The sequence below is a fragment of the Orcinus orca genome, chromosome 10 (genome assembly GCF_937001465.1).
Source record: "Orcinus orca chromosome 10, mOrcOrc1.1, whole genome shotgun sequence".
In the NCBI taxonomy this organism is placed as follows: domain Eukaryota; kingdom Metazoa; phylum Chordata; class Mammalia; order Artiodactyla; family Delphinidae; genus Orcinus; species Orcinus orca.
In genome coordinates this window covers 42,196,400-42,218,746 of record NC_064568.1, presented here as the reverse complement: position 1 = coordinate 42,218,746, position 22,347 = coordinate 42,196,400, and the positions used below count along the sequence as shown (strand labels likewise).

The following is a 22,347-nucleotide window of genomic DNA, read 5'->3' as shown; positions in this document are numbered from 1 at the left end:
GTCATATACATCATCTCTCCCCACCCTGGCCATCACCTTTGTTAAATAGCTATTAGGATTCACACTTTACAGTTGAGGAAATTTTGGTTCAGAGAAGTTAGGTTGCCTGTTAGGGTACACAGGTGGTGCTTCACAGCTGCCTCTTAGTAATTCTGAGGTCTCTTCAGTCTGGGGATAAATGTTACTACTCATGCTGCACTTATGTAAATGATTAGGCCCAATTTAATGAGACTATATATTTCAAACAAAATATTCTTTGATTATCTTTGATAGAAATGGGGATAATTATAGAGAGAAATTCTATGTGTCAATAGAAAAAATATAGTGTATTCTTGTGGGTTGTCAAATTCTAGCCATGCTCACTGTCTCTGAGCTTTTTGACCTCTTGCTAAACTGGCTCCTAACATTTGTGCATTTTAGTAATTAACATTTCCATTTTTCCTTTCCCCCTCTCAACTTGGTGTCACTGAGAACTAAAACCTGGCTGTCCAGATCCTTATTAGGACTGTCTCAAAAAAAGGAGAAGGAGCAGCAGAAGGAGGAGAAACCCTGCAAAGTGCAGCTGGACACCTCCATGCTCTGCACTGAGGAATATCTGTGACTGTGACGCTGATGTAGATGCTAGCACCAGACATTCAAATTGCAAACTAGGAAATTCGTTGGCTTGGCACTGCTATTCTCACTCCACCATCTAAAAATGTTTTGAGATGTGGCATATATATACAATGGAATATTACTCAGACATAAAAAGAAACAAAATTGAGTTATTTGTAGTGAGATAGATGGACCTAGAGTCTGTAATACAGAGTGAAGTGAGTCAGAAAAACAAATACCGTATGCTAACACATATATATGGAATCTAAAAAAAAAAAGAATGGCTCTGAAGAACCTAGGGGCAGGACAGGAATAAAGACACAGACATAGAGAATGGACTTGAGGACACGGGGAGGGGGAAGGGTAAGCTGGGATGAAGTGAGAGAGTGGCATGGACATATATACACTACCAAATGTAAAATAGATAGCTAGTGGGAAGCAGCCACATAGCACAGGGAAATCAGCTCGGTGCTTTGTGACCACCTAGAGGGGTGGGATAGGGAGGGTGGGAGGGAGACACAAGAGAGAGGGGATATGGAGATATATGTATACGTATAGCTGATTCACTTTGTTACACAGCAGAAACTAACACAACACTGTAAAGCAATTATACTCCAAAAAAGATGTTAAAAAAAGAAAAAAAGTTATGGAACGAGGCAGGAGAGTGGGGGAGGGGGGAGTTGGATGAAGGTGATCAAAAGGTGCAAACTTCCAGTTATAAGATAAATAAGTACTAGGGATGTAATGTACAGCATGACTAATATACTTAACATTGCTGTATGTTATATACAAAAGTTAAGAGAGTAAATCCTGAGTTCTCATCACAAGAAAAAATTTTTTTAAAATTTTGTATATATATGAAATGAGGGATGTTCACTAAACTTATTGTGGTAACCATTTCATGATGTATGTCAGTCAAATCATTATGCTGTATACCTTAAACTAATACAGTGTTGTATGTTAATTATTATCTCAATAAAACTGGAAGATAAATAAATAAATAAATAAATAAATAAATGCTTTGAGCCCAACATCTAGAAATCTTCTAACTACCTTCTGGACTCAAAAACTGAGGTTACAGTTTGTTCTAACCATTAGCCCTTTCCCCCCTTCATTTTCTATAGAAGTGTCCCTCATTAAGTGCCTGATTGCTCACACTATATAGAGGCTTAACTTAAGTGGGCACCCTGCTCCCACCTGCAGTACCATTTCCTGAAATGAAACACAACTGTTTCACCAGGGTGACTTACTCCCACGTCTAAGAGACTGATTCAGTAAGATATGGGGCAATATACTTAGATTTGCTCTTTTCCCCTTGTTCCATCTATGGTGCTTCCACCTTTGTAGATCTCTTATTTCAATACTTCGAACCCAAATCTCTCTGCACAGCTGCCAATTCAACTTTTAATATATGAAACTTATTGATGTTTCAAATGGGAGAATGAGGGATTCAGAGTATCCCACCCCAAAACATGCAAGCCTGGTGTAAGGATCATTTTGAGCTGAAGGCAATTAAGAAGAAACAGACACAAGAAAAATTCTCTGTCCTCTCCCTCTCTACCGGGAAGGACAGTTTGATTCTTTAATCAACAGAGACAACTCTAGACTCTTAGCCCAGAGATGACAGCAGAGAAATCTATACAACACACCTTGCGAAAACCCGTATTTTCCATTAACTCCCCCCGTTTATTTACCTTTTCACAATTTGCCACTCACTCCTAGAAGCTCAAAGTACTTTTCCCTTGTCTTGTCACTTCTCTACAAATTTAATGCTCTTACGATGCAATATATGCATCCCCTTAAACCTGAGGCTCTGAGACTGACGCACCCATAGGCTAGAATGGATGTGACACTGTGCCAGCTTCCAGGCCCAGGCCTTGAGGGACTAGCAGCTCCGACATCCTGATGCTGGGAACACTCGCCCTGGGAAGCAAGCCTCTGTGTTGTGAAGAAGCCCAGAAAGCCCTGTGGGGTGAGTGGTCCACATGATGAGGAATCAATGCTCCTGGCTGGCAGCCAGCAATAACTTGCCGGCTGTGTGATGCACCATTTTGAAAGTGGATTCTAGTTGAGCTGCTCCAGAAAGGCCACACGGAGCAGAGATAAGCCATCCCTGCTGACCCCTGCTCAACGTGGGTTTGTGGCAAAATATGTGATTGTTCTTAAGTCACTAAGGTCTGCTGTGGTTTGTTACACAGCCGTGCCCGGTCTCCTCTGTGTACTTGGGTCTCCCCTCCAAGTGCATGGCAGGTGGTGGGGACCCGCTTGGAGCTTCCCTCTCCCACTGCCTTTCTGGTGGCTGGTGACCTGCACTGGGTGTAGAGCAGTCAGTGGCAAGGGTGGCCTCTGTGGGGGTCAGGTATTGGGAGGGTCACAGAGAGGGGGCTCAGGTTGCCTCAACAAGAACAGAACAAACTCTGGCCTCTCAGTCACTCATTGGCAACCCGGAGTCCAGCTTGCTGGACCATAAACACATAGAGAAGATGGAATCTGCTGAGCCCATGTTGAACCTGGGAAATGAGGGCCTCAGCTGAACCAGGGGACAGGTCGCCAAAGCATTTAAACAACCTGATGCCTTTTTTTCTGTATATCTCTTTATTTAAAAAAGTGTAGGAAATGAATAAAATGCTGCCTCAAAAGTATATACAACAAATAAATTATTTTGAGTTAAGCATTGCAGATCCACACAGATCAGTCCCAACCTTGACCCAGGTTATGTTCCATGGACTTATGCTTTTCCCCCTTGACTCTTCCTTGAGACATCGCCCTCCCGTGCAAAATGACTGCAGCATTAACCAGTCCTGTCTGAGTCGGGCTTTGTCACAGGTACAGAGGATGGGCGTGAGGGCAGCCCGGCATCAGCAGACCCAGCGGGGAGGATACTGTGCTGGCACAAGCTAGGCTTCAACAGATGTGTTTGGTTTTCAGTGACCCTGAAATATTTTACAGAAGTGGGGCCTGGGCTTTAAAGAAAAGAGCCAGGGGTATGTCGGGCTGGCCCCTTCAAGGAGGCATGTCTTTGGAAAACATTAAATCTACCTGAGGTCTCAGGAAGACAGCAACTTGGCCTGGAGTTTTGAGCTCTCGGTTAAAAGAAAATGGCCACGTGGTGCCCTTGTGAGTAAAGGTGGCGTGTGATGACAGCCATGCTTTAAGGGTGGGATTCAGAGCACTGACTGAGTGACTGGCAGAAGCAGCCAGGAGGTCAGAGAAGGCAGAGAATGGAGGGCCAGGGCCCCAACGATGATTTTAAATATTGATACAATTTCAGCAGCGGGAAGGAAGGCACAGCCCTCCTCTGGCCCTTCCTGGAGGGTGTTTGCCAGCATCTCAGGTCGACGCTGAGGGTCCCTGGGCAGAGCCAGCCTTTCAGAAGTCAAGGTGTCACCGTCAGCACCGAAGGCATAATTTAAAAAAACCCAACATACTCTTCCTCCTGGAAAGAGTTTAAAAAAACCCTGGAACACACCATTTAGGAGATTGCAAAACTCCTTTTCATGGAGGCAAAGTAGCAGGTGGACAAGTCTGGGCAGTGTATTTCCAAGGTGAAGTCACTGAACACGACGACCTGCATCTACTTTTCTTTTTTTTTTTAAAAGTTCATTCATTTTATTTTTTAAAAATTTATTTATTTTTGGCTGCATTGGGTCTTTGTTGCTGCGCGCGGGCTTTCTCTAGTTACGGCGAGCGGGGGCTACTCTTTGTTATGGTGAGCGGGCGTCTCATTGCAGTGGCTTCTCTTGTTGCGGAGCACGGGCTCTAGGGCGCGTAGGCTTCAGTAGTTGTGACATGCGGGTTCAGTAGTTGTGGCTCGTGGGCTCTAGAGTGCAGGCTCAGTAGTTGTGGCGCTCAGGCTTAGTTGCTCTGTGGCATGTGGGATCCTCCTGGACCAGGGTTTGAACTCACGTACCCTGCATTGGCAGGAGGATTCTTTAACCACTGCGCCACCAGGGAAGCCCTACATCTACTTTTTAAAGGAGGTTTTGCCACAGAAGTATCGACCTGGGACTGTACTGACAAGCCATAACACAATTCTTCTCCTCCCGGATGAGAACAGGGGCCACAAAGGCAAATGCCCACAGGAGCTGGGCTGGTAATTAGTATAAATGAAGGATGTGGGCTGTGTGTAAAAGAAACTTTCCTGAAGCACCCATGAGCCTTAAGAATTGTCTTCTTATTTCATATGAGATATGAGTCTTGAACTTTCCATTTCATTATGAGAAGCAACTCTGCAGGGTGTTGACCAATAGCAGCAGACCCTCAGCCTCAGTGTGTGAGGTGACAGGGTTGGTGGGCCCTGTGGTGAACTGGTGAACCAGATGCCGCATCTAAAGATGAGCTGCGTTTCAACTCCAGCTGGTTGTTGCTCGGTGAGAATGTGAGCCGCAGCATGGCCAAACCTTCTGATCCAGAATTTTATGTAAACATTTTATAATTTTAAATGTTGGTGACTAACTCTTTAAAAAGATGCACAGGCTAAACAAAACACACCTGTAGGCTGGATCATTCTCCAGTCTCTCCTGCAGGGGCAGGAAAGGTGTGGTGGGCAGAATAATGGTCCATGTCCTAATCCCCAGCACCTGTGGATATGTTACCTTACAGGGCAGAAGGGACTTTTCAGTGTAATTAAAGATCTTGAGATGGGGAGATAATTCTGGATTATCCGGCCGGGCTTTATAAGTGAAAGGTCCTTGTCAGTAAAAGAGGGAAGCAAGAATGTCACATTGCCACCATCTGAGGCAAGGAATGTGAGCAGTCTCTACAAACTGGGAAAGGCAAGGAGATGGATTCTCCCCTAGAGACTCCAGAAGGAGCACAGCTCTGCTGACACATGGATTTTGGCTCAGTGAAACCCATTTTGTGCTTCTGATCTCCAGAGCCCTAAGATAGGAAATTTGCGTTCTTTTAAGCCACGATGCTTGTGGTAATTTGTTGCAGTAGCATTAGGAAACTAATACAGGCGGCCACCCTTTGGTGTATCCTTCAATGTTTTTAGAGGATGAAAATACTCTCTAAATTTCTATTTAGATGCTAAAGTATTGCTGCAGCTGGGAGAGCCACACATGGCAATTCCATGAAATTTCTCTTACTTCTAGGTCAAAGGACAATGAGACTCAAGATGGATTTCTATGGTAGGATAACCACACACAGAGCAAGAGAACCAGCAAGTCTCTTATCAAAGCAGATGTGCGTCAGTACCCTCAAACACGTACACCCTTTTCTGGCTGGACAGACTGCAAATTATTCCCACCTCCCAGGGGACAAGCACATCTAGTGGTGAGCAGAAGTCAAAACCCAGCCAACTAACCAGTTAGCGTGAGCTGTCACTACGTCAGGTGAAAAGAGCTGCATGGCTATACAATTGACTTCCTAAATACACAGGACCACCAAATAAATATAATAAAGCATACTGACATTTCCACCCAGGGGACCCCAGTGAGACCACGGGTCTCCGTGGGCTCCTAGGGGTTGGCACTGTCAACCTGAAGAAGTCTAAATCCAGATCCAAATCCAAATCCAGGGCTCACTGCATCCCTGTCCTGCGTGATTCAGCCTCTCCCCTCTCATTATGGACTGGTTACAACCCAACCTGAGTTTAGAAGGACTTTCACTGTGATGATTGTATCCAGATCACAATTCATCATTTTCAATGTCTCAGCACTGGAATGAGTCCACTTGGAAATCAGAAGTTGGTGGCATCCAGAAAAACCTCCTGCTATCCTTCCACAGAATTCCTCTTCTTCAGGATTTCTGGGTGGGAACCCTAAAGGGCATCTCAGTGCCCTGCTTTATGTCAAGTCTTAGGGGTGGGTCCAAATTATTCCCCAGGCTCCATGGTCTCGTAGGTTTCTAGCAAGGGAGGGTCTGTGTTCCCATTGCTTATATTCCTGTTGCTGGGGTAGGAGAAGGTGTACGTTTCGCTCTCAGACTCAGAAAGGAAGCCAGAGGATGGCTCATCTTCGGTCAACTTTGCAGTTGGAGCCCTGGAGCATATGCGGGGTGGGGAGGGAGGGCAGTCCCCTGTGGGGCCCTGGAAGGGCCGGTAGGTGTCCACCTTTGGCTGGAGGAAGGACCCTTTGGAATCCTGCAGCAGATGCCCATACACCATGGTGTCATCGATTTCGGCATACACGTGGGATTCGTTGTCCTTCCGTCTTTTCTGAAACGTTTTTGGCTGCATCGGCATCTGGGTATTGACGTTACCATTGTAGATACCTACAGCTGGGCCCTTGTTGATCTTCTTTTTCCTACTGAGGAAGGGAACAAGACAGAAGTCAGGAAGAAAACGATCTTAGAGGCTCACCAACTGTACATCCCTACTGGAATGAAGATCATTCAGGGTTCTGACTGGGTCTCCCCCAAGTCCCTCAAATAGCTTAGTGTTTGAAACTGAAACTGCTGTCCTCAGCGAACAGTTAGAAAGGGACCAGCTTCTGTCTCCAGTTTTTAAGGTGGAAACAGGAGCAGAGAGTGGTTTAGAGAGGGCACTGTTAACACCCTCTGTGCCTGAGTTTGCTTTATACCTGCGTGGTATCCAAAGGTAGAGACATCTGACAACCTCTCTTTCCTAGCAGAGACAGGTGGTGTCCCAAACCAACCACATCAAGCACGGGTGTACCTAGGCCAACCTTCTATAACTCTCTGAGTTCTTTTCTGTAGCTAATGCTTCATCTCAGTTTTGCATGGGCACAAACTACGACCATCTAGTTTCTAAATGATAGCATACGACACTCAGATACAACCTCAGGAAGGTTGTATCTTAGTTTTTAGCTGGAGTTGGGGACAGTAGGACTCAGCATCAGCAGAGGGATCCAGTCCCTTCAGCAGTAACCTCCAAAAGAGGAAAGAGCTACAAAGAAGACAAAAGTCAGGTTGGGGTGCCCGGGTTCCTCCCTAACACCATTAATGCTTGGTTTGTAATGTTCTTTGGTATTGGACATGGATGGGCATTTGCACTCCCTGCCTCGGAAAACAAAGCCTCGCCCTCCATCTCCACCAGTGAAAAGCAGGGGATGCTGACTTTTTAGCTGACCAGAGATTCAAATGGAGGACAGTAGCTCAATTAGCATAATGGACCACATAATGCATGGCTGGCGGTTCACTCATTGTGAACCTGTACTTTTCTCAGATAAAAATAAATCTAGTACATGTAGCTTGTAACACTGGGTTCCCTGGCCAGGATGACAGGCTGCAAGGCCTCCAGCCTGAAGCCTTGTAGCAATGCTCCGCCCATGTGCTCCTACAGCACCTTGCTTGTCCCCACCAAGCTCTTCTCACACTGTCCTGACACCGCCTCCTCATTTGCCTGCTTCTTTAGTCCCTCTGCCCCCATAGACGGCAGGAGAAAAGACTGTGTCTTGTGTATCCCCAGCACCTCTCCTGGTTCCTAGGGCCCAGGAGACCCTCAGGAAATACATGCTTCATGACCAAGTTCAACGGCACTGTCTGCCCTCCTTCTCATGGCAGGAACCCGTCCTCCCTCCCAACCCAACTTGGGGACAGACAAGCCTTATGCAAACCTGCCAGCCAGTGGCCTCCCCCACAGCAAGGCAGGGGCTGGTAATTCCCAGGCCGGGACTGGGGCACTTTAGGGATGGAGGCAAGTGCTGGCCCCTCCCCTCGTCCAATTCCCTCCTGATGAGGAACCTGGGGCCCAGTGTTAATGCCATGCTTTCCCATCTGGGTGGAACATACTGTGCACCCCAGACAGGAAAGTTTCCTGAGAGGAGTGATACAATGATGTTTCTTTAAAAGAAGTCCTTTTCCCTCATGCCAGATGTGTGCAATCACATTTCACAGAGAAGACGCCTCCCCCGAACCTGCCAACCCACCCTCATCAGTAGAGACATTTCTGATCAGCAATTTCAATTGTTTGCTCATGGCCCCAGTTAATAAAAAAAATTTTTTTTTAGTTTTTTGCTAAGGGAAATAGATTCCCCCCGCCCCCATGGCTTTAATTAGAAATAGGAGCAGAACTGATGAAATCTGGCAGCAGCATGTACTCTGTCTAAAAAGGTCAACACTTTCCTCTCATAAAACAGAAGCTGTTATCCTGAGGGGGTGGAAGGTGAGACTGAGTCAGTTAACTGGGTCTTCCTTCCTCTTGCCCACAGGGCTGGCTTTTTGATGCTTGCCTGGAGGCCAATAAACAAGCATAAAACAGACAGTTTGTTTAAGAAACTGGAGGAGAACAAGCTGGGCAGCGTGAGTGTGTTTTCCTCAAGGTGACGGGGGGAGCGGGTTCACAGGCCTGGTCTGGCAGGGTCTACGGGAGCGTTTTCCTGCCAAGATCACCCCTGTGAGGACCACAGTCTAATGAGCAGACAGTAAATGGTTCACAGGGGACTTATGCTGAGGCAGCTGCGTAAAACTGCAGGCTAAAATGTCACCGCATGTGTACTTTTTTTCCTACTAGGTAGGGGATTTTTTCCCCCTCCAAGCATAATTCACATCCAGCAATATTATTTATTTTCCACTTCTCTTTTTTTTGGCCACGCCAGGTGGCTTGCAGGATCTTAGTTCCCCAAACAGGGATCCAACCCGCACCCTCGGGAGTGAAAGGTTGGAGTCCTAATTGCTGGACTGCCAGGGAATTCACCCCCTGCAATATTTATTTTTTTGGCCGCACTGCATAGCACGTGGGACCTTAGTTCCCCGACCAAGGATTGAACCGGCGCCCCCTGCACTGGAAGCACGGAGTCTTAACCACTGGACCGCTAGGGAAGTACCCGCCCTGGCAATATTATTTAACATTGATCTTTGCGGGGGAAAATGGAAAGCAAGGAAAAAAGTCAATAATTAATGACAGCTCTGGTCTGTGTGATGTAAGGAGGTGTCAGCTCAGGTGAAGACAGTTCGAGAAATTCCACCTACTTCTTTTTCACAAAGCAAATGATGAGTCCGAGGGCAAACAGCAGTAAGGCGCCACCTCCCACCACCGCGAGGATGATGACAGTCAGGTCTGTGAACAGAGACACAAGGGAGGAGAATGGGGAGACACTTGGTGTCAGGCTGGTGATGAACTCCAGTAGACAGTCTTCAAAGATGGCTACCATCCATTCCTTCCCTCCTCGTACGCACATGCTGCTCCTCCCTTTAAGGGGAATCTGTTTCCTTTCCTCCTGAATATGGGCTGTGCTGGTGTGGACCTAACCTTTTAGAAACCTGGCAGCTTCCTGCGCTTCCTGAGGAAAAGCCAGCCACCATGTAAGAAGTCTGACTATGCTGAGACCATGCTGTGAGGAAGCCCAAGTAGCCATGTGGAGACTCCATGAGGAAGACAAACCAAGACTCCCAGCCTTGAAAGTGAGCAAAGGTGAACCATCCCAGCCCCCCTCTAGCTATTCAAGGCATCTGGCTGAGGCCCCTCATATCTTAGAGCAGAGATGAGCCACCTGCTGTGCTCCATCCAAATTCCTGACCCATGGAATTGTGAGCAAAAAAAAAAAGGTTATTGTCTAAGCCACTAAATCTTGGAATAGTTTGTTATGCAGTGAAAGATAACTAAAACAAACTGGGGGACCTACCAGATCTATTCCAAAGGCTACTCCTGGCCTATCCCAGCTGTGCTCCCCTGATCGCCACAGCCCATGTTGGAGGAGAGAAGAGCAGGGGGTGTAGAAGAAAGCAAGGAGTCAAAAGTCAGAGGTGAAGGAGTTAAGGAGAGGGTTGTTTCATGTGTGCTGTCCTTCTCCTACACTTGTACAAAGGAAAAAGAAAATATATCAGAGAGAGAGCCCTGCACCAAACCAGGATTTAGAATTTCTGGCTTGTTCAATAAGAAAACAAAAGGTGAGACTGTGAGAAAATAGGACTAGAAATAAATGACAGAAAATGAATGTAAGAGAGGAAGAAAACTCAGGAGCTAATCTGAGAGTGTGGGCGAGCTTTTCACTTGTGGCTTCTGGTCCCCGTCGGTTCTCTTGCTGCTAACCACCTGTGTGGCCTTGGGTGGACACACAGTCTATCTGACCACCCAGAAGGGAAGGGGCTGGGGAAAAAAACTCCGTGGTTCCAACACTCTGTGGTGCTCTGTGACTATCTTGGAATCAAGGGCTAACATGGCCCCACCACAGATTGCCTGAAACTCTTCAGTGGATACTACCACTTTGGGCATAAAGGCAAAATCCTCATCATGGCTCTGAGGCCCACGACTGAGGGCATTCAAGGATTCTAATGTTTCACTGGACTAAATAAAAAAAGCCAGCATCATGTATCTGTGTCACACTTTCCAGGTCCTCACAGTTTAATCACCAACATTGAATCCCCAGTGATAATTTTATGGGGTAGTTACAATCATCTATTCTCTGCAGAGGAAGATCAGAGGAGTAAAGAGACTTCCCCTATGTCAGAAAGAGGTTAATAGTAGATTGACTACCAAAATGCCCTAATTCTTCCCCTGCCCTGACCCATGTCCTTTATTTACTGTGTGATCCTGCAGCTCCTCCCATCAAGAAATGGAGTCTACCTGTCCACCCCTTGAATCTGGGCTGACCAAACCAATGCTGTCAAAGGGACAGGGTATGAGTTCCTAACCTAAGCGTCAGGACACCTTGCATGCTTCCCCCAGCCTCTCTTGGATCTCTCTGCCTCTGCCATGAGAACAGGCCCCAGTTTGGAGGATAAGAGACCATGCTGAGGAGAGCCAAGGAATCTCAGTTATCACGGCTGATCTTGGCTGGGCTCCAGACATGTGAGAGTGCCCGGCCAAGACTGACAAAGTCCTCTAACCAACCTGCAGCTGCCCACAGGTGCTTGAGTGAATGAACCCTGACAAGCCCAGCTCAGAACTGCCCAGCCAACATGTGAGCAATAACAAATGGCTGTTTTTAAGCCACTGAGTTCTGGGGTGGTTTGTTATACAGTATTATTGACACAACAGCTGACTGATACATGGACAGCCAGGACTCAAATCCATGCTTTCTGACTTGCCTTCCAGTCTTGCTCCTGATCCCTCAGCTACCAACTGCTATCCACCACCACCCCCGAAAGACCTTACCCATGGTCCTTGGGGTAAGCGAGACCCAGAAAAGCAGGTCCAGCTGCCTCTTGCTCATGGGGCTGCAGTTGGAGATGTTGACCCAGAAGCTGTGATAGCGGAAGCTTGGCTTGGGCAGCACCTCCTCCTCCAGGCTGAAGATCTCCTCGGTGTGGGCCCGCTGCTCCTGGATGATCATGAACGCACGCCCTGTCTGGCAGACCACGCCCGTCCGCTCTTTGAGGAAGGTCAGGCAGGCCACCTGGTCTTGGGGCACGCTGATGTTCCAGGACACGGAGGTGAGGGATGGTAGGCCCTTGTCCCAGTTAGGGGTCCTCAGGTAGACCTTGCTTTTCGTGTCCAGGGTCACTGTGAAAACACCTTCCTCTGCAGGAAAAGGAAGAGAATCCACTCAGATGTTGTTTCACTCAATCAGGATGGAGAGAATAGGAGGGTGGAGGAGATGATGCTATACTGTCCAGACTACAGAGCTTCCTGCCATGATGGAGAGGCTCTGGATCTGCACTGGCTAAGAGAGTAGCCACAGCCGCATGTGTCTGTTGAAGACTTGAAACGTGCTTGGTGTGACTGAAGACCTGAATTTTTAATTTTGTTTACTATTAATTTAAATTTAAATTGCCACATGTGGCCAGTGGCTACCATATTGGTCAGCAAAGGAATAGAGTCTCAGATTAGGTTCTCGGGCCTTTTGAAAAAACCAACCAAACAACCAACCAAACAAACACAAAACAGGCCAGTTTGCCAAACTGGTGGTTGTCTCAGCTTCCTTTCAGAAATGCCCTCAATGGAGCTAATGTCTATCCAACGCCCTGCTCCATGGTGGGACTGGTGTATACTGATTTCTATTTTGCAGATTTAGAAAACTTCAGGTTCTGGGAAGAATTCTTTCTGGTTGCAAAGTTGAAAGGGTCTCTGACATGTCAACTAATCCACTCCTTATCTTCAGGTGAGATAAAACCCCAACACTCCACATTGAGGATGGTGTGTCTTATTTTCAAAGATTCCCCAGAAGGAGTTTCTCTGGTAACCTTGGAGATACCAGGCAACGTGGAATGACCTTAATCTTACGGCCAGATTCATTTCCCTCCCACTCATGCCTCTGAGAACAAAATTACAGGGTAAACCTTGAATTAAGGTCTTGGTCAATTTTAAAAATGAACTTAGCAACTTGTAGTGGTGACTGTGAATTTTAAAATCAACAATGTAGAGTTCACCGTTGTGACCAATTTAAACCTCACTTGCTGCCTGAGAAGATCATACACTAGCCTCCCAGGAGGGGTCTGCTCCCTCATGCAGGAGAACGCTCTAGAGATTCATCTCTCTCCCAGTATTCCTTCCTCTGTGCCCTCCAAACTGCGTTCTGAATTGTCAAAGCAGAATCATAAAAATATCTGCATAAGGATTTGTATGTTACCACTTCAAGAATCCAGGACTTGGGAATATTTGGTTAGTTCTCATTTATGCCCTGCCTGCTTCCAAAAAAGCCTTGAACCTGATTATTTGTTCTGCTGCCTACCAACCATCACCTCCCACTGTCAGACAGTCTTATTTCTAACTCCTGGAATTTTCCACACTAGGTTAATGGTAAAGTCAGGATTAGGACTCATCATCTTGTATAAGGAACAGCCCACTCAGCTATCCCTTCTCTTCAAATTGACAATTGAGACGATCAGAAAACCAAAATAAGATAAGTGTCCCCATAAGAAAGGCTAAGAGGGCATCGAGATGGGGAGAGAGTGAAAGACCACCTTACCTTTGAAGTGGGGGACAAAGGACATGGTCAGGCTCTGCCTGGAGGCCTCTTGCTGGAAGCTGGGGGCAAAGGCACGGAGGGTCACCGAGACGTTCTGCTTCACCTGAATCTGCTCGATGGAGCCTCCAGAGCAGAAGGAGCCGAAGTAAAGGTCCTGGCCGGGAACGGCACTGGCCACGAGGTAGCTGAAGCTGGTGTTGCAAACCCTCTCGTGAGTGTGCTGCTGCAGCTTCTGGGCAGGCACCAGTGCCAGGCTGATGCTGTCTTTGGGCACCAGCAGCTTCCAGGAGAAGTCGTGCAGCTGCACAGGCAGCTGGAGGATGTACCACGGCACCTGGAGCGAGTAGGCCTTCCTGTGGCAGTACCGGTGGTCCAGGCAGCCTACGAAAGAGGGGTTCGTGGTACCCAGGCTGGGAGGAAACCGGAAGTGCATCCTCTCCAGCTCTCAAGTCAGCCCGAGGCTTTCTCGCTTTTCCCTTTGGTCTCTCCTCTCCTGCTCTGTCCTGCGCTCCTGCCTCCTTGACGCCCCTTTCCTAGCTTCCCTCCTGCTCTTGCATTCTTACTCTCCACTAAACTGGCAGAACAACTTCTGGGGAGTATTCAGGGTTGAAATTTTCTCTTCTTGTTTGCTCAAGTTCTCAACTAAGACAACCTGTGTCTTAGATGCTAAGTGCCACGTGGGCAGGGTACAGGTTTTTCCCTTCACCCAGCCCTGCTGCCCAGTGTCCCTGCCTGTGGGGAGGCAGTTCGCGTAGTGGTTAGAGCTGGGAGCAGAGTTGGGGAGATCTCAGCTGGCGTTTCAGCTCTGCCGCTTCCTAATGGGGTGGCCTCGGGCTGGCTGCTTTGCCTCTCGCGGCTTTAGCTACTGCCTCAGTGGAGACCCTAAGAGCATCCACATCAGAGATGATGGTGGCCCAGCAAGGAGGTGACTATTGGTTTTGCTGCCCTCCACTGATTAAACATTTCTATGTGACTAGCACATGTCGGGCATGGCTAGTAGCTAAAGGGATAAAAAATGGAAGAAGCCAAAGTTTTTGAGCTCAAGACTTGGTCTCATGCAACAGAAGACAAGTGAGCAGTGAGCGTGGAAGCAGGGGGCATGCGCATGGGGGAGGTTGGGGAAGGCTACGAGGATTTCACAGGAGGGAGACTGGAGGCTGGACAGAGGAGACATGAGCATGGACACGGGGGATGCCACTTGCTTCTGAAAGATGCATGTTCCCACGGAGGCTGCTGGTCTCAAAGTGGGTGTGTCTCCACCTTGCTCTGTGCTTCTTGGTTGCCCTTGCTCACCCTCACTGCCGGGGGCATTTCTGATCATACTATTTACAAACCACCCAGTGGACCCCACTAAGACAGGGCAGGGAGGGGAGAACTCCCACAGCCCGGGAGGAGCACACTGAAGGGGCAGGGGCGTACTTATGGTTTTCTCAGCGTTGATCCACAGGCGTGTCAGATCATCACAAAGGAAGGAGATCTTGTGTTTGGAGCCAGCTGTCAGGGTGAGGTTGGTGCTGCAGGTCCGAGAGTCCAGACACACGAAGCAGCCGGGGACAAATTTGCGGCTCAGTTTGCCGGGCCGTTGCTCGATGGTCAGTGACATGGCTTGCTCGTTACTCAAGTCAACCACGTAGGTTTTATCTGGAACCACAAACAGAAAACAGGCATGAAGAATGGATCAGGATGAGCCCCGTGAGATGGCAAAAATGAGCACAAAATCTCTCATGGCTGGGGGACACTGGGAAATTTTTTTATTATTAAGAAAACATTACGATAGCTTGAAACAAAATTTAAAAAGAAAGTCAGTGGACTGCATTTTGTCCATCCTTATGTAACTGCTTTCATTTCTTCAAACTCATTTTAGTCCTTGTGCGTATGCATGCATATTTTCGCCTATTTAACAGTATGGTGTATATAAAATTTTATACTCAGATTTTACTTCATTATTTTATGCAGCTACACTTATTTTACCATATAGTTTTCATATTCACTAAGCTTTTAAAATATTCATTAAGCTTAGTCATCTAAGGGAGATTTAGCATCACCTATTTAAATATTCTCCCTCTATGAAGAGTAATTAACAACAGCTGGTATTAGTGCAGGGATACAAGATTCACAGACAGGATGGAACCATAGATAGTATAATTTAATCTCTAATAAATGCTACATTTCAAATAAATGACAAAAAGATGAAGTATTCCATAGGCTGGGCCAGGAGAATGGTCTCTCCCATTAGTAAAAGAATAAAATTACACTAGAACTTCAAAGCAGTCACCAAAATAAAAACAAAGAGAATATCTTTATAAATGTGGAATAAACACAAATTATAAAAGCAAAAAAAATAAATAAATAAAGATTAAAATATCTTTCTGACTTAGGTACCATAAATAATGTTTAAAGGACAAGGGACACACTGGGAGAAAATATTTTCTACAGAGAATGATGGAGAAGTTCACAGTAAAGGAAATATAAATGTCCAAGTAGCCAAAATATGAAGTGTTGTTAATATCACTTGTAATACTACTTATAATCAGAGAAAAGCAAATTAAAAGAAAGTGTATAGTATAAAAATAAAAACCCTACACCCCTATAACCCAGCAGTGTGACATGCGTATATATGCCCTCATGTGTATGTCAGTGCTGTGACAGTGACTGGAGTAATACTGGAATAGTTAAACAGACCATGAAACGTTCACCAATGGAATATTACGCAGCAGTTAAAAAGAATGAGGGAGATCTAAATATACTGATATAAGAACCTCCAAGATATAGTATTAGGTAAAACAGCAAGTTGTAGAACCATATTTAGACTATGACACCATTTGATTATAAAGTCTCTATGTAAAATGAAATAGCGATTTCTACATGTACATACTTATGTATGTATGTACTTAATATTTAAATGAAGAGAAAAAAGATTTGGAGAGAAATATAACAAACCCATAATTGTGGTTACCCTAGGAGGGGGGCCTGGAAGTAGGGACAATACAGATGGTCAGGGGGGATTTTAGCTTTGTCTGTGATGTTTGAATTTTTAGTTAGAAAATATGTATGTATTTCTTATATAATTTGGAAAAATTGCCCAATTATTGTTTTTTTAGGTCACTTCTATGATTGCGCCACTAGAAGTAAAAGATTCTAATGAGCACATGTGCATGTTTAGTTTCTATCTGTTTCCTCAGGATAAAATCCCAGAACTGATTGTTAGGTGAGAGAATAGGAATATTTTTTCAACTTTTTAGAATGGATTACCAGACTACTTTATAAAAGAGTCATTTCACTTTATAATGTCATCCCCAGAAGGCTCTACACTATGAACCCCTGGAAATCACTTTTTACTGAGTTGCTTTTTAATTTCATTCGTTCTGCTTTTACAGAAGCCATCAAGTTAGGAAGATGCCTATGCAAGGTGGTGCTGCCTTTGCAAGTCATGGGTGTTGCCGATTTGTCTATCAGGTATCTTAGCCTCTCTGCCTGCAGCTCCAGTGAATAAATAAGTCCCGTGCCAGTTGGGAAAGCTCTGTTTCCCAAGAGAGTCTGCTAGGCTTCCTCCTTCCTGGTAACAGAAACCATATACTTAATAGAATTGTTCCTTTTGAACTGGCTGCCAGGGATCTCAGTGTCAAATTAGGAGCAAAATTAGGGAAATGTCTTATGGTTGTCACATCTGCTGACTCCTTTCTTTAGTTCTTATTGCTTATGTCTAGGTAAATTTTACTGTAAGTTCTAATAGTGCTTTAATCAGAGAGATGACATACCCAGAGCTGGAGTATATATGCTAATGTTGTTAACTTAAATATGATTTGATTTAGAAAATGGTTAGCTTTTCAATCTCCTAGCCCCACATTCAGCTCATATCTTACTGTCCTTTAAAATTTATCTTCGTTGGGCTTCCCTGGTGGCGCAGTGGTTGAGAGTCCGCCTGCCGATGCAGGGGACACGGGTTCGTGCCCTGGTCCGGGGAGATCCCACGTGCCGCGGAGCGGCTGGGCCCATGAGCCGTGGCCGTTGAGCCTTCGCGTCCGGAGCCTGTGCTCCACAACGGGAGAGGCCACAACAGGTGAGAGGACCACATACCGCAAAAAAAAAAAAAAAAAAAAAAAAAAAAATATCTTTGTTGTTACCTCTGGGAAACCCTCCCTACCCCTACCCTGGCTGTGTTAGGAGCCCTTTTGCTTCTGAAACCCCACTCACTCTTATCGAGGTCCAATCACAGGTTGCAGGAGGCTCCCTACCCGCTCCCTCTTTCCTAATTTGTACGGTATCAAAGTAGTGCACGCACAGAATTTAAACCAGGGTTTCTCTGGCTTGGCACTATTGACATTTGGGGCAGGGTAATTCTTCGTTGTGGGGCTGTCCTGTGCACTGTAAGATGTTTAGCAGCATCCCTGGCCTCCACCCACTAGATGCCAGTAGCACCCCTATGGCCCTATAACAACCAGAAATGTCTTCAGACATTGTCACATGTCCCTTGGGGGGCAAATTGCTCCTGGCTGAGAACCACTGGTTTAACGAATCAAATAGTTTTCTAAGGTTTGTTATGAAAACAAAACTCCCTCCCCACTGTGACCACTCCCCAGAATAACAACTTTCAACTCTTTTAGCAGGTTCTCTTTACAGTTACATCCACAGCACCCAACAACATGCTTCTATTGCTGCTTCTAGATATTTCTGTTTCAGGGTTTTTAAAATAATTAATTAATTAATTTATTTATTTTTGGCTGCGTTGTGTCATCATTGCTGCGCATGGGCTTTCTCTAGTTGTGGTGAGCGGGGGCTACTCTTTGTTGCGGTGCGCAGGCTTCCCACCGCAGTGGCTTCTCTTGTTGTGGAGCTCGGGCTCTAGGCACGTGGGCTCAGCAGTTGTGGCTCGTGGGCTCTAGAGTGCAGGCTCAGTGGTTGTGGCGCACGGACTCAGTTGCTCCACAGCATGTGGGATCTTCCCGCACCAGGGCTCGAACCTGTGTCCCCTGCATTGGCTTGATTTCTTAACCACTGCGCCACCAGGGGAGCCTGTTTCAGGTATTATTTGTTGGTTTCCCACAAAAGAAGATGAGGATTTCCTCTCCTTCACCCACACTCATGTCCCCCTGCCCACACCCCACACCTCGTATACAACATACACACACCCACAGTACACATGCCCAGCAAACATCCAAACCATACACTTACTATCCACCCATCTTCCCAATCTTTACCATCATATTTTTAATGTTAGATCATTATTCTGTGTTGACATTATCATGCCTATGTAAACAATAGTAACACAGTGTTTACACAGTTACGTTATTTCCATGCTATTGATTCTCTTTCTTGCACAAGATTTTATTTCCCTAGAATTAGTTATTGCCATTTAAATCATTTCCTTAGTTTCTATGTACTTATCAGTAATTTGACACCCAAACTCTCCCCCATTTGTATAAATCTCCTTTCAATACCTATGAGAACATTAGGTATATCATCAAGTTATCTTTCTGAAAAGTCTCTCCAGAGCCTTCTCAACTGCTCTCATCTAAAGGGGCCCAGGTATGGTCTTGGGTCCCCTTGTACCATCATCCTAAGATTCCCTTTGCCTCTCTCTTGAAAGAAAAGAATTTTTGGCCGCACCTCGAGTCTTGCAGGATCTTACTTCCCCGACCAGGGACTGAACCCAGGCCAAGGGAGTGAACGCCAAATCCTAACCACTAGGCCACCAAGGAACTCCTGAGATTTCTTACTTATCCATGGGGATAAGTCAGAGGCCACAATGTGTCAACTCTTCCAGGACAAATTAAAGACTCACAGAGGGGCTTCCCTGGTGGCGCAGTGGTTAAGAATCCTCCTGCCAATGCAGGGGACATGGGTTTGATCCCTGGTCCGGGAAGATCCCACATGCCGCGGAGCAACTACGCCCACGAGCCACAACTACTGAGCTCACGCACCACAACTACTGAAGCCCGCGCGCCCTAGGGCCCATGCTCCGCAACAAGAAAAGCCACTGCAGTGAGAAGCCCGTGCACTGCAATGAAGAGTAGCCCCCCTTGCCGCAACTAGAGAAAGCCTGCATGCAGCAATGAAGACCCAACACAGCCAAAAATAAGTAAATAAAGACTCACAGAGCAGGAGTTACCCAAGAAAAAACAAAAACAACGCCAACATTTAGTTAAGGGCTCCAGGTTGCTTCTGGGGGGTTATAAAAGCTGAAAAAGAAGCAATGCAACTACTTCCACAACCAGCATTTACCCAGATCAGTTACTGGAAGTATCTGCTATAACATTCTGGAAACACATCCATCTACCTTATTTGAATCATGTTAACCCAGAAACCTACAGGGCTTGAAGATACACTCATTCTGCTGGTATTTTCAGAGCAAGTAAACGTATCTTCCAGAAGCTAGAAGAGGATGCAAAAGGTAGTAGGCTAGCAGTCTGCTCCCACTACAGGGAGTAACATAGACAGGTAGACTACTATTAACTCATATGATTGTTATCAGCAGGGCCATTTGAACCTTTTAGAAATAATATCAGAAAATGAGAGACAGGCTGTGTGGGACAACAGAGAAGTTCTCTCTCTACGGTGACTATTAGATGAAACTCCAAGAGGACCAAAATCATTTTTTATATCTCCAGGTAATGGAGTGGTAATAATGCCAGGTATGGCATGGTAGTATTGTACCATCAAAAAAGATGAGAGGGGCTTCCCTGGTGGCGCAGTGGTTGAGAGTCTGCCTGCCGATGCAGGGGACACAGGTTCGTGCCCCGGTCTGGGAGGATCCCACATGCCGCGGAGTGGCTGGGCCCGTGAGCCATGGCCGCTGAGCCTGCGCGCCCGGAGCCTGTGCTCCGCAACGGGAGAGGCCACAACAGCGAGAGGCCTGCGTACCGCAAAAAAAAAAAAAAAAAAAGAAAAGATGAGAGTGCGTTATGGAGCACTGAAAAACAAGATGTGTTGGGTGGAGACAAATGTAAATCAAGTTCTCTGACATTGCTGAACTGCACGTTTTGGGCAACGTAAGCCATCCATGCTCACACATCTGGTCACAGCTGGCCAGATCAGCCAGAGCAGCTTGTACATTACTCATCTTAAGACACAGGACACTTGTGCTCAAGCCATGGAAAGATATTCTCTGCAGGAGTCCCCTGGGTCTAGTTTTAGCTAAATTGATATTGTCAGCAAAGTAGAGAGAGAGAGTAGAGAGTAGGGTGGGGGGAGAGACAATCAGGTACAAGGTAACATCTGCCTGCTGCCCACATTCAGAATTTGTTTTTTTTCAGTCTGGGCCCACTGTAGTCAGGTCCTACTGTGCATGCTGAGGGGTCAGGGTGCCTCTGACAGCTGCTTCCACCCTTGGTGAGGCTCTGACTTTGCATGGTTGCTGTGACAGCCATCCTCTTTGGCTTGAGAAACCCTCCCAGCTCTGCCTCCACTCTGTTTTTGATGCTCTTGTCCTTGTCTGCTTCCCCCAGCAGCCAGGCTCCTGGTGCTCCCACTGTGTCCCATCTACCTTGCCCCTTCTGAGGGGTTGTGCCTTTGGGCAGTGCATCTGGCTCTCAAGCCACTTTGGACAAGAGGCTGCCTCCTGAGATTAGTGCGACAGTGTTTATGGAGGGCCTGGAATGCGCTGGAAACTGTGCTGAGTGTAGGAAAAGAGAGGAATAAGACAAGATGCCTGATTGGGAGTTTAGTGGGACACAGACATTCAGATGGATAAACGAGACATGGTAGTGATGGGGAGGGAGACAACAGAATGAACCACTGAATGGGGGTGGCCGTGGGAAATTGTTTGGAGGAATCCCCTTTTCCCTGCCACGTGCACCACAGGGACTGAACGTGGGGAGACGAGGAGGGGTGGCAGGTCGGTTTGGGACATGTCTTTAGAGGGTGTTGAGGAAACACTCCCTTTCTCCAGCCACAATCTCGAGGCCTCCCAGCATGCCCCACCCTGGAAGTGTCAAGAGTGGCACCTTCTTTAGTCTAAGCCTACCCCTTAGACACCACTGGCTGGGGATAGTGCTTGCTGACCTAGCAAAACTGAAGGGTGTGGAGCCTCACTGTCCAGGGGTCATTGACATAGGAGAAGGGCAGTCTCCCTGGGTAGGCAATGGGAGGCTCTGCTATGACCAAGGGGACCTGCACACACATGTACAACGACTCACTCCCAGCACCAAAGAAAGGAATGAAAGAAGAGCCCCTGTCAACCCAAGTTCAGAGACAGTGGCAATGTCAGAATGCCTTCTTCATGCTCCGCTTTTTCCTAAAGACTCCCCCGCTAAGCCTCTGAACTTGTCCTTGCTGGGTACAAATCCCCTTCTCAATGCACACCCCTTCTCATGAAGCCTCCGTTCCCACTCAGTCACCATCCTCCTCCCCCAAACCAAAGCCACTCTGGGCTCACCCTGTTGCCTTTCCAGGTGCAAAAGAAAGCCATGAAGGTAAAAAGACCCTTTCAAGGGGGTTTGAGAAAACCCGAGAGTAAGACTCCAACAATATTAGTCTCTTGCCACAGTCTGAATAAGAAAATGAGTCAAAATCAGCCAGAGCAGGACCAAGAGACCCAAGAAAAATCCACCACTCCAAGTAACGACTGGTACAGACAGTAAGTGCAGAGCAAAGCCAGGGACTCCAGAGCTATCTGCTGGTCTCCAATGGCCCAGCTAGCCAACCACAGAGACTGAATCTTTAACAGGGAGGGTTAAAACAAAGTTGACAGTTTGTGAAAGGCTCCTTCATCCAGGGGATGAGTGTGTGTCACAAGTTCTCTGCTGATGGGGAGGAAAGAAAGGAAGAGGCAGGTGTGTGACAAGGAATGGAGGTGGGGTCCTTCGAGGTGGAGGACCAGACTGGGTCCTTCAATGTCCAAAGTCAGCCAGACATTGGGAATAAGGACTGGGTGAGCAGTGAGCACCTGAGACAAATTCCCCCTTAACACTTTATCTCCTGTGCAAGGAGGAAAAAGGGCTCAGCACTACTGCTGGGGCTGGGGAGAGGGGGCCCAGAGGAGAGGCATGATGTGTTTGGGGTG

At 46.8% G+C, this 22,347-nt stretch overlaps 1 protein-coding gene across 1 annotated transcript in view; it reads right to left on the bottom strand.

The window, feature by feature from the left end:
- Positions 1-2,128: 2,128 nt before the first annotated feature.
- Positions 2,129-22,347, bottom strand: part of CDCP1 (CUB domain containing protein 1) — a 56,770-nt gene continuing 36,551 nt past the window's right edge. Inside the window, exons 5-9 of the mRNA XM_033413215.2 lie at positions 14,766-14,987; positions 13,347-13,727; positions 11,594-11,959; positions 9,469-9,556; positions 2,129-6,845 (exon numbers count right to left, since the gene is read on the bottom strand). Of these exons, the coding sequence (XP_033269106.1) occupies positions 6,413-6,845; positions 9,469-9,556; positions 11,594-11,959; positions 13,347-13,727; positions 14,766-14,987 (1,490 nt within the window). The 3' untranslated portion in view covers positions 2,129-6,412. The remainder of the gene's footprint in view (positions 6,846-9,468; positions 9,557-11,593; positions 11,960-13,346; positions 13,728-14,765; positions 14,988-22,347) is intronic.